Raw genomic sequence first — 15,567 nt, forward strand, 5'->3', positions numbered from 1 at the left:
CTACTGCAACAACATCGCCGACCTGACTGAAGCAATGGGTTTGAAGTATGACGCTACAGAATGGAGGCTTTTCCTTGACTCATCGAGTGGGAGTCTCATGACGGTTCTTCTGAACAACGACAAGTTCGCTTCGATCCCTGTCACACACTCAGTTGAAATGCGGGAGACCCACAACAGCATGGAACGTCTGCTGTCCGCTGTCAACTACAAGGACCATGGTTGGTAGATCTGCGGAGATCTCAAGGTGGTTGGTCTCGTCCTAGGACTTCAAGGTGGGTACACAAAGTATCCATGCTTCATGCGCCTGTGGGACAGCCAGGCAGACGACCAGCATTATTTCCGACGAGAGTGGCCGTCTTGACAAGGACTGCGACCTGGCTCACACAATGGCTGTCCCACCCTCTCGTTGAACCGCACAAGATTCTACTCCCACCACTGCACATAAAACTGGGTTTCATGAAGAACTTCGTGAAGGCACTGGACAAAGAAGGTGGAGGGGTCCAGAGTACGAGAAAGCTGTATATAAGCTGATGGGGAGTTTCCATCTGACTAGGTGCACCCATGTCGGTGAAAATGCATTTCCTCAGATCTCATCTGGACTATTTTCCAGAGAATTGTGGAGACTTAAGTGAAATGCAAGGGGAGAATTTTCACAAGGACATCCGAGTGATGGAGGAACGTCATCAAGGACGGTGGGATGTCAACTTTCTGGCCGACTACTGCTTGTGCCGAAGAGGGATGTGGTGTCTGCCTTCTTGCAATCTATAAGAAGGACCTGTAAAGCCTGTACGTATATAGCAGTTGAGTTATGCTACTAGAAGAAACTCTCATCTACCAATATAACAGGAAATGATCATTTCTAGAGTGTTTTATTTCCAAAATTTGACCTGATTGAAAAAAAAATAATAATGCGATTTTCGGAATCAACATAAGAAACTGACCTAAGAACAGCAAACATAAACTTGACCTTTATAATCATGGAGAACAGTATTATTATTATTATTATTATTATTGTTATTATTATTATTATTATTATTATTATCATTATTTTTTTATTATTATTTCCTGGTTGTGGGTGGGGGCGCTCACCATCCATTCACTTGATGTAGTGGTGCTTTGGGCGTCTGCCCTTTCCTCTTTTCCTTCCTTCCTCTTCTGTCTTTCCTTATTCTTTCCTCTTCCTTCTGCCTAATGGTGCCTTTACACTCACTCTTTCTTTTCTTCATTCTTTCCTCTTCCATCTGCTTATGGGTGACTCAATACTGAGCCACAAGCCAAATGGTTTCCTCTACACCAGGAAACCATTTACTACGTTGGGTTGTAATCACATCACCAAATTATGGTGCCTGGTGGTTTAAAGTTTAAGGTGCTCTAAACGGACTGAGCCCGTGTTGGTTTATATCCAAGGGATGGTTGGGGTTTATTGCTCACATAATGCCACTCAGGAAGGAGTGAGGCTGGTCACACTCATGTTAAATGTCGGGACCATCTTGCCTAGCCCCGGGCTCCTACGCTCCTCATGAAGCAACACAGGATTGGATGATGGATGGATGATGATGATGATGATGATGATGATGATGATGATGATGATGATGATGATGATGATGATGATGATGATGATTGTTGTTGTTGTTGTTGTTGTTGTGTGTCATTCAAACTGATGGGGTTAATGTAATATCATCAGAATCATCGTCATTGTCATCATCATATTACTGTATAACTAAGGTGAATAGGATCCAATATCTGGAGAAGTAAACCACAAACTCTTATGATCACACTCCCATTGGATAAGGAAAACACTTCTCTTCCATTATTATTCAGGCATTTCAGCTATTGTAATGTCTGAATTTTTTACACACCTCACCAGGATAAAATAATTAATATTCTTATGCATTCTTTAAAAAACCTGTACATGATGCTTACCAGTGGATCTTTATAAGTGCCTTATGTGGCTTATCATGGACTGGTATCTTTCGGAGGCATATGACACCAATCGTACTTTTTTTGTATCTCAAGTATTAAAATGACAAAAGAGAACTGTAGTATTTCGGGTTGCTATTTGCGGTTGAAACGATGGATTGTCATCAAAGAGTTTTACAGATAGTTTCATTTTATATCTCAACACATAGTACAACAAGAAAAGAAGTAACGAACCTGCTTTTAAGCAGTAAGATCTGTGACAAAATTTTGGTTAACATCTCCACCAATGCATGTGCATTCACTGTGAAATAAGCTGAAAATTTATAACAGTGAAAAATTAATGAATGCAGTCGACAGTATTTGCACAATGATGAAATACATTCCTGTCTATGCATCACTGCATCTTTGGTAGAAAATAAATACATAATTTGATGGTTGAAAATTTGACAAATGATAAGCTAATCATAACTAACTAATTATTTTGGCAAAAGGACAGCTTTTGCAAGTATCCTTTTGCCAGCCGGGTAGTACTATTGTTGAGAAGCGGGATTTGCCAGTTACGTAGTCTGAAGTTTCTCAATGTTTCTGGTATTTTACCGTTACGAGTCATAGTTGCCAGTTAGCCTGCTATTTGTGAGCATAGTTATTTTGTAAGTTATGCACTTTTTGTGCTCTTTATAATGTTTTATTTATGTGATTGTTAAAGTATGTAATTTAATTTTAGTTTGCATGCTATGTAATTTAGAGTATTATGCTGTATAAGAAAACTCTGGCATGTTTTGAATGTCTATGAGTTGGTACCTGTTATAATAGTCGATCTCTCAAGAATACACTAGAACTTCCTAGAATATAGGAAGCTTATATAAGGATGGGGAAGAGACTAGAGTAGTTTCAGTCGGATTTCAGTTCAGTTTGAGTGTAGTGCAGTGTCAGTGCATTTTGTATATTATCGGTACTTGTGAAAATAGTGAAGTGTTGTTGTCAGGCATTAAGTGTAACTGTAGTTAGTAAAGTTTGTGTTTCTTCGGTGCTTATGAAAATAGTGAAATGAAGCTGGAAAGCATTAACTGCAATTATGTGGAAAATAAAGACAGTGAACTTAAGAAGCCAGTGTTTACGACACCTGAGCTGATCCTGTGTATTGTACACCGAAAGGCTGCCTTTAGGAAGAACAGCTCACTGGACAACGTCCTTCCTATACTGAACTACTGCTGTCGAAGCCTTTGACAGTGTGGGACTGGGACGTAACACTATTAATACCAGTGAGTAGCCAAATTAAGAATAAGGTGTATAGTTCTGAAACTATTTGACCACCAATACTTACACGTAAATAAGAAATAAGATTTCTGTTTTTCACAATTATAATCTTAATATTATCATCAAGGACATCCCTGAGGCTCTGGTATGGAGCATCAATGTGTCTGACGGCCAGGAGTGACATGAGGTTACCCACATAGCTTTGTGTCAGCACCAGTATCATCATCATCCAAACCCCAAGTGCCACACGTTCCCACCACCACCATCCCATAGTTTTCCTTATATCTGTTGGCCAGAACAACACGTGTTAATTTTTTGGTCCCAAAAAATCATGAATATACAGCTGACAGCAGAAATTCACATAAGGTTTCCCTGTATGATATAAGGCCGATAGTCTGTTCCATGCAAGTAATTAACTGTAAGCCCTTCAATAAATCATAATTATATATGATTATTTAAAGTATATCCATTAATCATTTGCCATATAGTGATACGAGGTCACAATCTCATATCATACAAGGAACATGAAACAAATTTTTGCTGTCGATTTTCCTAACAGTCATTAAGTTTACCTTCTTGAAGAAGGATCCGAACACAGTTGAAGATGTTGGTCTCCTGCCTGAGTGGCTGGTTAGCATGTTGGGGAAGGAAGGATGGCAAGATCAGCATGACAGTGATCACTGCCACCAATGCTGTAAACACACCCGTCCATACCAGTGGTGACAGAGGAAGCAGGAAGCCCCATGGGTCCACCTTAGGACGACCACGGACAGCAAGAATACCATAGCCTCCCGTGTAAACATAGGAACTGTAGTCGGTCACCTTGCTGCGGTCGTGGCCCATGAAAAATAGTGCAGGCGCCATCTCAACCTCCTAAAATAAGGGTAATACATATCATTTAAGTTTTATCTTCCAAAGTCTGGTATTTTCTTTATTTTTCTGGTGCACAATTAAACAGAAATCCCTGAAGTTGCAAGCCACACACTGTATTAAGTAACCATGTTTGATTGTGAACTGGTGTAGAAGAGAGTCCGATTGTTTTTACCTGGCGAAACTGGGTCATTCACAGCTTGAATGCAGAGTCGTGGTTGTGTTAAATTTCTTGTGCTCTGGTTATGAGACAGGAACGAGTCTCCTTTGTTACTGGTCAAATTTATTCTTCAACCTAAGTTTGCCTTCTCATCAACTAAGTTGAAAAAGGGTTGCAATATTTGCCAATTGAAAACAAACCGAGTGCAATGATTCCTATTCCGAGCAAGCTATGTCCATGTCGACTTTTAGGGCAATGTCAACGTGAATCATACTACATGAAACCAGTATCATATCGAGCGTTATACTATGACGCCGCAGTGCCTCACCTCGCGTATGATGAGGCCCATCATGCCAGTCCAGGACCCATCACTCTGTATTGTACCCCAGCTGTTGTCCGCAGGCCGCTTGTATGCGTACCTGGAAATTAGTGCAGTATTAATTACATCTTATAGGATACAACTGTGAACTGGGAAAGGGTTAGATATAACATTCATTGAGCTCTTCGGTACAAGAGGCCTTCCCCTAGTTAATTAACATTTTTTGAAAGTAGCAAGAATAAGCTAAAAAAAAAAAAAAAAAATGACATTTGATTAAAAGTAGTAAAACCGAGATCTCAATGGGTAAGGCAGCCCCCAGATTTTACTCTCATTTATGTTAAACATGTTGAGGTTAAAATATATCTGTACTTCCCGTCTCACAGCTGGATGCACTCTGTAACATGACATGCAAGCTAACCAAATCTAACCGTCACATTTGTCCCTTGGATGACCTGAAACTACTCGGCTTGGCTTACAAATAGCTTTCAGAATAGTAATTTGGCCGTTAGTCTCGCTTTACTTGTGGCAACATCTGGCAATAAACGATGCCCTGCCCAAAGAGGAACAAGCACCACTCATGATGAGACATTGGTCTTTTTTTTTTTTTTTTTTTTTTTGAATCACGGCTCATCTCCCATGCTTTTGATTTGTGGCTTGTCTTTCTTTGGCTCGGTGTCTGGATGGTACGGAAGTCAGGACTACCTAGGACGCTGATTTCCATTCTGAGTACTATTTTTGCACTTTTTCTTATCCAAGAAAGTGTCAATTAAGTTAGGCATGTTTTCTAAGTATAGGGCTGTGTTAGTCTGCTAGTCAGTTAGGTTAACCTGTAGGCTTAGGTTAGGTTAGGACAGGTTGATATACGAGTATTAGATTTAAGAAAAAATGGAAGGTTACGCATCCTGGGAAAATCAAACTTAGCATGTAAGGCAAAAATGTTATACAGAATAGGAATCTACATCCAGAACACGAGTCACAGTTAAAAAACAAGAAAGTAACGCTGTGCTTGTAGACAATAACATACTGCAAACGAAGGATGATAGTGTCCCTTTCTGGTCAGGAAGGGCCTCAAATCTTCTGTTGAGTTTGGTGTTGAGTTTGATGTGGCATTCTAGGTCTGACTGTAGGGGGGATTGCCATTGTGAAGTATGACACTGGAAGGTGCAGCAGTTCTGGAGCGGAAGAAGTGTGATGGTGAGAGTTTTATTTCAAATGTGACCGTATAACTTATAGGGAATGATGGTGCATGACATTGTAGTGTGTGGTGTGGCCACGGGTGGTGTGAGCAATAATACTAATCGTATGAAGATTGCAAGAACATAATAAAAATGACATAATCAGACTGACGGGGTTAATAACAACTGTTGTGATTTGGGCTCATTTCTCACTAATGAAAAGGTTGATCTTTATTTTTCCTGATGTAGCCTCGAGAAATTCATCATAATTGCTCTAAACTTCTAGGCAGACAAAAATTACAACGTTTTCAGAAAAAAAATAAAGAAAACTAAATTATCAAGCGTCGGTTTCCAGCAGAGTTGTGTCACACTCCATTCATTCATCATTCAAGCTTCAATGTTCTTGGCTGCTAATATTAATCACAAGAGGAGCAACATGTAGCAGTTCTGCTAGGTTCAAAAAGAGATGAAGTGCACGAAAAACTCGGGGTTAACTCCTGAATAAGCTGAATGCATTTCCCTTCTAAAGAGCCTCATAGAAATTCTCACTCACTGACAAAACTTTTGACAATTACAGGTAGAGTGTTCACATACTCCCAAAATTTTCCAATCTTCACCTGATAACTAAATTTGAAAAATAAAAAAGCGGTCAACTAAACTACTGTTTCGTAAGTGTTGCCTGTATCACTTCGTTCATAAGAATAATTTAATGAACACATTTACTCAATAAATGAAGAAAAGAAGCTTCAGTGTGATAAGTTTGATGGGAGTCACAAAACTAAGCTAACGGTATAAACCTTGAGAAACAATATTTTTTGTAGTTTGAACCGATAACTTACATTCCAGTCTCAACCCCAACCACCCCTTGGATATAAACCTTCACCGGCTGAATCCGATTGGAGCGCAATAATTACCCACTAAACCACCAGGCGCCAAAATTTGGTTACATGGTTACCACCCAGCGTAGTAAATGGTTTCCTGGTGCATAGGAAACCATTTGGCTTGTCACTCAGTGTAGATTCATCCACAGGCTGAAGGAAGTGGAAAGAATGAAGGAAAGAAAGACAGAAGAGGGAGTGTAAAGTCACCCGTAGGCAGGAGGACAAGGAAAGAATGAAGGAAAGAAAGACAGAAGAGAATGGAAGGAAAGAAGGATGGAGAGGAAAGGGCAGACACCCGAGAGCAGCACTACATCGAGTTGAGTGGATGGTGAGCGCCCCCACCTACCACATATATATATATATATATATATATATATATATATATATATAGATAGATAGATAGATAGATAGATAGATATATATATGAAATAAAACTAACATGAAGTCGTTTGGTTGCAAAATGTTTATGGGAATCAGATGAAAATTGTATACATAACCCGCGCCAAGTTTTGTTATCATCTTCCTGGAAACATCGGTACTTGCGATTTCGGTCGGTGGCTTCGTCTTCGTATGATTTCGCCTTCATAAATAGTGCTTTTTTATTTTTTTTTTTTGGTTTTACGTGTAGTCGGTACATTCTCTTTAACATTAGCCACATGTAACATTAATCTCTTTGATAACTAAATGAAAAGTTTTTCAAATTATACATGCAGCGACATTTCTAATATTACGTGATAAAATGCTACCGGGCCACTCGTCGTTTTATGCATTCGAGTATGTTTTCTGTTGTATTTTACTCAGTAAATCATATATAGAAAACTGGTATCATAATCAGTGATTACAGTATTGAAGAATTTATGTACTCTTCATCACTAAATATCATGGAAGCGACTTTGAAAAATATATGGCTGTGCAAGCTGAGAATAGCTGACCGAGTTTCTACTTAAATTACCCGGCGATCACTGGCAACTCCTTCGAGTGTGACGCTCCAATTCTTCCAGCAGCATCAAAGGGAGCCTGGATATCAACCTACAATTATGGATCGTGTTATAATGGAAGATTAGGATTGTGTAAAAATAGATTATCTATCTGAATGACCCTAGTGCACTTGAAAGGCATCAAATGTAAGCCTTCCTTTTACTGATGGGTAATAGAAACTTACGTGAGGTTCATGTATCTTGCAATGATCTGCATGACTTTATCTACCGGGCCAGTGAAGGATAGCCGCTTGCCCCCCTCCGCTGATGGGTCATCCACCATTATCGCTTGTTGATAGGGCAGTTCCTCAGCCGTAACCAGAATGTGGGGCCGGTTTGGGTACCTGGAAACAATGGTATGCGTTGCTGACAATAAAACGGGAAACTATCTATCTATCTATCTATATCTCTCTATCTATTGCCTGACGCCTTAATCCAGTAAGGGATGGCTACAAACAAATCACCTCCATGTCGTCCTGTCCCTCACCATTTCACTGCCCTCCTTCTAGTTCACCCCCCACCCTCTCATAGTCCTCTCCACTCCATCCCTCCATCTCATCCTTGGCCTCTCCCTCCCTGTCCCCCACTCCACCTCACTCACATACATTCTTCTCTTCAGTCTCTCACTATCCATCCTCTCCACATGGCCAAACAGTGTGTTTCTCCTAACACTTCCTATTACATCACATTCACACCACAGTGCTTCTTCACATCCTCATTTGTCAGTCTGTCTCTCCATGTGGCTTCACAGGCTCCTGTCAAATAACTCATTTCCACTGCTCTCACTCTTGACTTCTGTCCCTCCAACAAGGACCAAAGTTTCACTTCCATACATTAGAGTTGGTATCACAATATTGTCATGTAGCAACTTTTTCATTTCCATGCTCACTTCTCTGTTTCTTATCACTGCTTTGAAGGAACCAGCAACCTTTTTTCCTTGTTGTACCCTTTCAAGCACTTCAACCTCCAAACTTCCATCCTTACTCATCACACTACCCAAGTACTTAAATGCACTAACATTTTCCATTTCCTTTTCATACAGTCTCACTGTATATTCAATGACTTCACTTCTCTCGAGGACCATAACTTTCCTCTTCCTTACAATTACCTTTAGATTCCGTTCTTACACACTCCCCCAAACTCGTCCACCAAGCCTTGAAGCTCCCCTTCATCTTCACTTAACAACACAGTATAATCTGCAAACAACAGTACAGAGAGTTTCCAAACACTGCCCTCTCTCATTAGGGCAGCACCAACATCCACTGCTCTACCATGTATCTCTTTTATAACCCAATCCATATACAGATTGAACAATCATGGAGACAATACATCCCTAGTTTCAATCCAACCTTCAAGTAAGGAAATTCTCTCAGTTCACTCTCCACATGCACTGCAGCCTTAGCACCCTCATACTCTTCACAGCATTCAACAACTTCCCATCTACCCCATATATTCTTAATACTTTCCACAGTCCTTGTCTATCCACCCTGTCATATGCTTTCTCCAAATCCATGAAGGCCGCATACAACTTCTTTTCCGTCCCTAGAAAGCTTGCCACTAGACATCTAAGAATGAATAACTGATCTACACAAACACTTCCCTTCCTAAAACCTCCCTATTCTTCTGCAACTAATTCCTCTGTTATTTCCATACCTCTGTCAATAAAGTATCCTACCATATACTTTTCCTATTACACTAAGAAAACAAATGGCCCTATGATTACCACACACTTCTTTTTCCCTGTTTCCTTTGTACAGGGGAGTAATTATACCTGACTTTCAATCCTCCGGGACTCTACCTTCCTCCTAGGCCAATCTGCACATCTTCCACATCCATTCTACTACTATCTCTCCACCATGCTTCAGCATTTCACCACATACTCCATCAATTCCTGGGGCATTCCCCAGTTTGACTTTCTTCATTGCTTCCACAACTTCCATCCTACTGATTTCTTCCTCGCATCTCACATCCCTCCTTCTCCCATCCATTCATACTCACATCACTTCCATTCTCTTTGTTCAACAATCCCTTAAAATGTTCTCTCCATCTGCTCACTTTTTCTCCCTTTCCGCTAGTAATCTACCATTTTTATCTTTCACTTCCCGACTAACTTCTTTGCCACCATGTCTAACTCTGTTTACGTCTTTCCAAAACATTTTCTTACAGGGAACACTTGACAGTAATATATGGGATGATATAGAAAAAACACTAGAGCATATATATATATATATATATATATATATATATATATATATATATATATATATATATATATATATATATATATATATATATATTACCTTTTGTTGTCATCCTTCTGGCCAGTCTGCTGCATTTTAGTACTATATATATTCATTCACACCGTAGATGAAAATCACATAAATACTGCATATTTACAATGATATCGCCGTGTTTTATGAACATTTTCTTTTCGCTCATACATAATGCAGTTCTCGTTTATATATACTAGCACTTTCGGTGGCCAAAGTTAGCTATGGAGTGGGTCAGGAAGCACAACCTTCTGTGGCAGGAGTCGACACATAACTGGTGCACGGTGATCAATGAAAACTCCTAAGCAGCGACATCACAAGCTCACAAGCATTCGTGGAACACAGGTCGGTATTCTGTATGAATTCCAGCGTCTACCGATACGCTGTAGTGACCCTGGCATCTCGGGGTTAATCTCTTGCATTCTCAGCGTCTTTCCCAATAGTAATATTCTGAAGGATCTGGCAGTCGTGTTAAATTCTTTTTTATATAATGATTGACATTCTTTTTCGGGTCTTTGCTGAAATCTTTTCTGTTGCACTTTACACCCCAAAGGCTTTCGACCAAGTCTGGCCCAGATCTTTAATTTTCAAACTGCCATTCTATTGTTTGCATCCATCTCCCTGTGCCCGCATCTCCATCTTTCTTTCTGCTTGTTTTCTTGCTGTTGTTGCATGCAGCCACTGTTCTTCTAAATCTTTCAGTACTGGTGTTAATTAGGGTTCTGTCCATTCGGTAGCACATCTATACCCATGGACTCACTTATCCATGCTTCACTAATCTACCTGCTATATACTCACTTCTGAAATCGCCTATTGCAACAGTTAATTACCAGTCATAATACAGTACTATGGCTCATCTGGTTCCTGATTTTCCTGTCTTCTGTGTTTTAGGGTGAAATGAATATTATTTTTTAGTGTATCAAAAAATAAATTCTGTAATGCTAGGTGTTTTTGGCTCGGCTTCCCGCCTAGCGTATAGTGGGGCTCTCTTTCGAGACCGGGGCTTAGACAAATAAGAGAGGCAGGACACAAAAACTCCTGGCAACAACCTTACATGTGTATTGCTTAGTTAGACAGGGGAATCAGTAGATGTTACAAACACAAGTATACTGGGCGATTATGAACACTTATATCTAGATATGGTTAATAGTATCTCGCAGGATACTGTTTTATGTCACAGTGAAATAGCACTTAAGGCAGAGTGTTCTCAACTAGGGAAATACAGGGTTTCTATATGTGTGGAGTGGCTAAGGTTTATTCACTCTGGGGAGGGTGTGTAAGGCACTGGGGTCTGGTTTTGCTTATGGTAGTATAAGACAATTTCTGATGGTAGCGTGTAAACTTCATTACCCTCCACTCATATTCTGCTTTTGACTAATTACCATCACTTTCCATACCACTTTGATCTTGTCACTGTATCATTCGGTACCCTGTTCCCTCTATCTATTATGCTCTCCAACACTGGCTATTGTAGGTCAATTCACTGCTCTGCCCAGGCACTGTTTGGTCACTAGTATTTCACAGTTAGGGTCACTCTGTTCCGAGTCAGGCGCCAGGGGCGCGGGCGGAGGGGCAGAACAGCTCCACTACTGACGGGGCTGGGCACCACTAGGGGCCTCCATAATCAGAGGGCACAGGACCACACGCAGGGGCGTCCGTTCTCGTCCAGGGCAGCGGGTGACGAAGAGCCCAGCACTATCAGGGCTGGGAACAGGAGTGTGGTCCTCAGGACTGGGGCCGAACAATTGCCTGAAACGGTCGTTCAGACTCATGACGGAGGATGAGGACCTCCGCCGTCGAGGTGTGGGGAGTTCCTACCTGGGAATTCTGGGGATGGCCTGCGGTTCCTGAGAGCTGTGGTCCCCATGGCTTGGTGGCGCCAACAGGAAGGGGCTGCAGCACCGGTCTGCATCAGGGGCTGTCAGGTGGGTCTCCTCCAGTGTGAGTCATAGGGAGCAGAGGCCAGGCGAGATTACAGGGCCTCTCCAAAGCTCCTCTATGCCTGAGACTCCCTCTGTGTCAGGGGTCGGGGAACAGGCGTCTGCTACAGGCGGCAGAGTGGATACAGGCTGTCTCATGCTGTAGGGCCGGGCTACTGGCTGTGGCTTCCTAGGGGCATGGCTACAGGCCAGCGCCAAGGCCTGGCTACTGGCTGTGGCCTGAGAGGGTGGGTGGCTGCCAGCAAACCCAGGGGCACCTTTGGAGCGGCTACAGGCAGTCTGACGAAGGCAGGAAAGGCTACAGGCCGTCTCCTGCAGGAGGGGTGTTGAGCGGCTACAGGCTGTCTCAGGGGGAACACCTTCAGAGCGGCTACAGGCCGTCTGACGAAGGCTGGAGCGGCTACAGGCCATCTCCTTAGTGAGGGGCGAGCAGCTGCAGTCTGTCTCAGGGGAAACACCTTCGGAGCGGCTACAGGCTGTCTCCTTCAGGAGGGGGTTGGAGTGGCTACAGGCCATCTCAGGGGGAACACCTTCGGAGCGGCTACAGGCCGTCTCATGAAGGCGGGAGTGGCTACAGGCCATCTCCTTAGTGAGGGGTGAGCGGCTACAGGCCATCTCAAGGAAGACGCCTTCAGAGCGGCTGCGGGCCATCTCAAGGAAGACGACTTCAGAGCGGCTACAGGCCGTCTCCTTAGTGAGGGGTGAGCGGCTACGGGCCATCTCAAGAAAGACGCCTTCAGAGCGGCTGCAGGCCATCTCAAGGAAGACGACTTCAGAGTGGCTACAGGCCGTCTCCTGACGAAGGTGGGAGCGGCTACAGGCCATCTCTGTAAAACCCTCAGAGTGGCTACAGGCCGTCTCTGGGGTGCTGGTAGGCGCTGGATAGGCAGCTCCACCCCTTAGCTGGTTGGTGAAGGCTCACCCGGAAGGTAATGCAGTATTCCTGCTATGGTGACGGTGGGCGGGCTCCGGGTCATAGGGGCGCGCGGCCCGGCCTGACTTAGGCCGTTGTCACACTGAGTCCCAGCGCGCTGCTGCTGCTCATCTGTGGGCTCCTTGTGGGGGTGTCCGCGTGTTCATGGGGGCACTATGCTGCATTCCTTGTGGGGGTGTCTGGGTGTTCAAGGGGGCACTATGCTGCATTTTTCCACAGACTGCTGGGAAAAAGTCATGTCCCCGTGACTGGAGGTGATAGATTTGCATATTGTAGGTAGCGTAGACTGGCTGCAGATGTCAGAGGAGGGTGTGCCAGGCTGTGGTGGTGGTGTTCTCGTTCTGTTCCTCATCGCAGGTGAGGAAGAGGGTGGACGTGGTGGTGGTGTTCTCGTTCTCTTCCTCATCGCAGGTGAGGAAGAGGGTGGACGTGGTGGTGGAGGAGCGGAGTTGGAGAAGGTGGTGTGGTCCCCAGACTCGCTGGTTGCGTCCGAGTGACGGTGCCCATACAGCTCATCGTACGTATCTTCATGGTGGTAGTTGTGCTCGTGGTGTGGTGTGGTGCTGAATGCTTGAGATGGATGGTGAGTGTCGGGTTTTATGCCGGGGTAATGCGGCGTAGCGTCTCAGGGGAGTAGGTGGATGGGATTTGTGCTTGATGAATCATAAGTGTGAGATGGTTTAGGGTAGGGGTGGGAGTGTGATTTTGTGGTGAGGCAGGTGGGGTGAGGGAGTGGGTGTATCGGGCAGGTGGGCGGGAGAGGCGCCCGGAGTGGGTGGTGGTTGTTCTGAGTGTAGGTTTGGGTGGTGATGTGGGTGAGCGGGGCTGGCGTGGGCGCGAGGTTCATGGGGCATGTATGGGTGGGCAGGGGGTGTTTGGGGCATGGGCAGGGGGAGTTAGGAGTGGGTGTGTGTGTGTGCAGCAGGCTGGGGGGTGTGGGGGCAGCGTTGGGTGATGGCTGAGGTGGGGTGTGGGGTTGGGGGTGGAACATGTGGTGCTGGGTGCGGGGGAGGGGGTGGTGGGTAGAGATGGAGTGGGGGAGCGGCGTGGTTTTGGTGGTGTTGGTGGGTTGTCAGGTGAGGTGTGATGCTGCGTGATGGGCGATGAGGTGGAAGAGGCGGGGGAGGGGGAGGGCAAGGGGGATGAGGAGGAGGTGATGTAGCATTCGTAGGTAGTAGGAGGGGGTGTAGGGTGGGATGGGGTGCGGGGCCAGGGCGGTGGGGGCAGGAGTGCAGAAGGGGCGCATGTGCCGGTTTCGGAGGGTGCGAGGAATGCTGTGGTAATTCACGATGACCTGATAGGGGTTAGGGATGCGGGTGATGGTGTGGGGTCCTGTGAAGCAGGGTGCGAGCTTGTTGGGGGGTAGGGAGCTGGGCTAACAAGACTGTGTCACCCGGCTTGTAGGGGTTGGGGGCAGTGTCGGGGCTGAGGTGTAGGTTGTGTTGGAGGTGGGTCAAACGGCGATTGAGGTGATGTAATGGGACCATCGTGGGAGTAGAGGCGGGGGGTTGTAGGTGCTGCCAGAGGGGCAGCAGGAGGGGTGTTTCTCCAAACACTCGCTCATATGGTGAGATTCCGGCCTCTTGGGGGCAGGAGTTGATGCCCCATTGTATGATTTTTATGTGGGGGGGCCAGTCATTGTTTTCAGTCGCCTCTATGCATGTGCGGAGCTGATTCATGAGCATTCATTGTCTGTGCTCACACACTGCATTTCCTTATGGCCAGTAGGGGGAGGAATTGCAGATGTTGTACCAGAAGATATGGGCTAGTTCCTCCCAGACCTTACCGGTGAACTCGGCCACATTGTCTGAGTGGATTGCTTGGGGAATGCTGAAATAGGGGAATACGTGCTGCAGGAGGGCATCAGCAACTGCGACAGCGTGGTGTTCTTTCGCTGGGCAGGCCACGATGAATTTGGAATATGTGTCGATGAACGTGATGACATATCTGTAGCCCGATTTTGGGGATAAGGGTCCTACCATGACAATCGCTAACATCTGCCAGGGTTTGTGGGCGGTGATGTGGCCCGATGATCCTGCGGTGCGGGTGATGTCTTTACCAAGGGCGCAGGCACGGCAGGTTTGGATACTTTCCTTAGCAAGGGCAGAAGGGTTGGGCGCCCAGTAGGTGTCATTGAACACCTGCAGCAGTTTCTTTGTACCCAGGTGAATGCCGTTGTGGGTGTGGTGTTGCAGGGCATCGCGGGCGGTGTCAAGGTCCAAGAGGACGTGGGCCGATGGGGTTAGGAGGTGGTCGCCCTGGCGATAGTTTTTTGAAAAGGTGGTGGGGAATCCAAGGGGGCCGCTCCTTGCGGTGCCACTGTTGGAGGAGGTCTGGTTTGGGCTGGGTGGCGTTGATGGGGAGCCGAGAGAGAGCGACCGCATTGGTATGGAGTTTGCCGGGGTGGTAGGAAATCTCGTAATTGAATTCTTCCAGGGTTTCGTGCCATTGGATGAGCTGGGTGTTATGAATGTTGGACTGTCGTAACCACTGGAGGAATTGGTGGTCTGTAATGATGGTGACTTGGGTCCCAGAGAGATATGCCTGGAAGTGCTCAAGCACCCAGATTATTCCCAAGCATTCCCGTTTGGTGGCGGCATAGTTTTTCTCCGCCTGATTTAGGGTACGGCTGGCACAGGCGATGATGTGCTTGCAGCCCTCCTGGACTTGTGCTAACACAGCGCCGATTGCAAGGAGGGAGACATCGGTGTAGAAGCAGAACGGGAGGGCATAGTCAGGAAGGCCATGATGGGGACGGAAACGAGCTTGTCTTTAAGCTGCTGGAAGGCAGCCTGTCTTTTTTCTGTCCAGAGGAACGGCTCCCCCTTACACGTCAGGTCGTGGAGGGGTTTGGTGATGTGGGC

General features: G+C 45.2%; 1 protein-coding gene across 1 annotated transcript; it reads right to left on the reverse strand.

Annotated features, from left to right (window-relative positions):
- Positions 1 to 700: 700 nt before the first annotated feature.
- LOC145407515 (putative glutamate receptor) lies at positions 701 to 9,894 on the reverse strand. Its single transcript, XM_080278441.1, has 6 exons — positions 9,860 to 9,894; positions 7,745 to 7,903; positions 4,536 to 4,626; positions 3,750 to 4,050; positions 3,278 to 3,462; positions 701 to 784 (listed from the first exon to the last, which is right to left on the reverse strand). The coding sequence occupies exons 1-6, from the start codon at positions 9,892 to 9,894 to the stop codon at positions 701 to 703; spliced, it is 855 nt and encodes a 284-aa protein (XP_080134567.1).
- Between the last annotated feature and the right edge of the window lie 5,673 nt (positions 9,895 to 15,567).

The sequence above is a fragment of the Coenobita brevimanus genome, chromosome 8 (genome assembly GCF_032717465.1).
Source record: "Coenobita brevimanus isolate Jiangsu-jjx chromosome 8, ASM3271746v2, whole genome shotgun sequence".
Lineage (NCBI taxonomy): Eukaryota > Metazoa > Arthropoda > Malacostraca > Decapoda > Coenobitidae > Coenobita > Coenobita brevimanus.

Coding starts and splice junctions, on each gene's coding strand:
- LOC145407515 (XM_080278441.1), bottom strand. CDS start 9,894: ATGCAGCAGACTGGCCAGAAGGATGACAACAAAAG. Junction 4,627..7,744: donor GCAAGATACATGAACCTCAC/GTAAGTTTCTAT, acceptor ACTAATTTCCAG/GTACGCATACAAGCGGCCTG. Junction 785..3,277: donor ATAATATTAAGATTATAATT/GTGAAAAACAGA, acceptor ATATACGTACAG/GCTTTACAGGTCCTTCTTAT.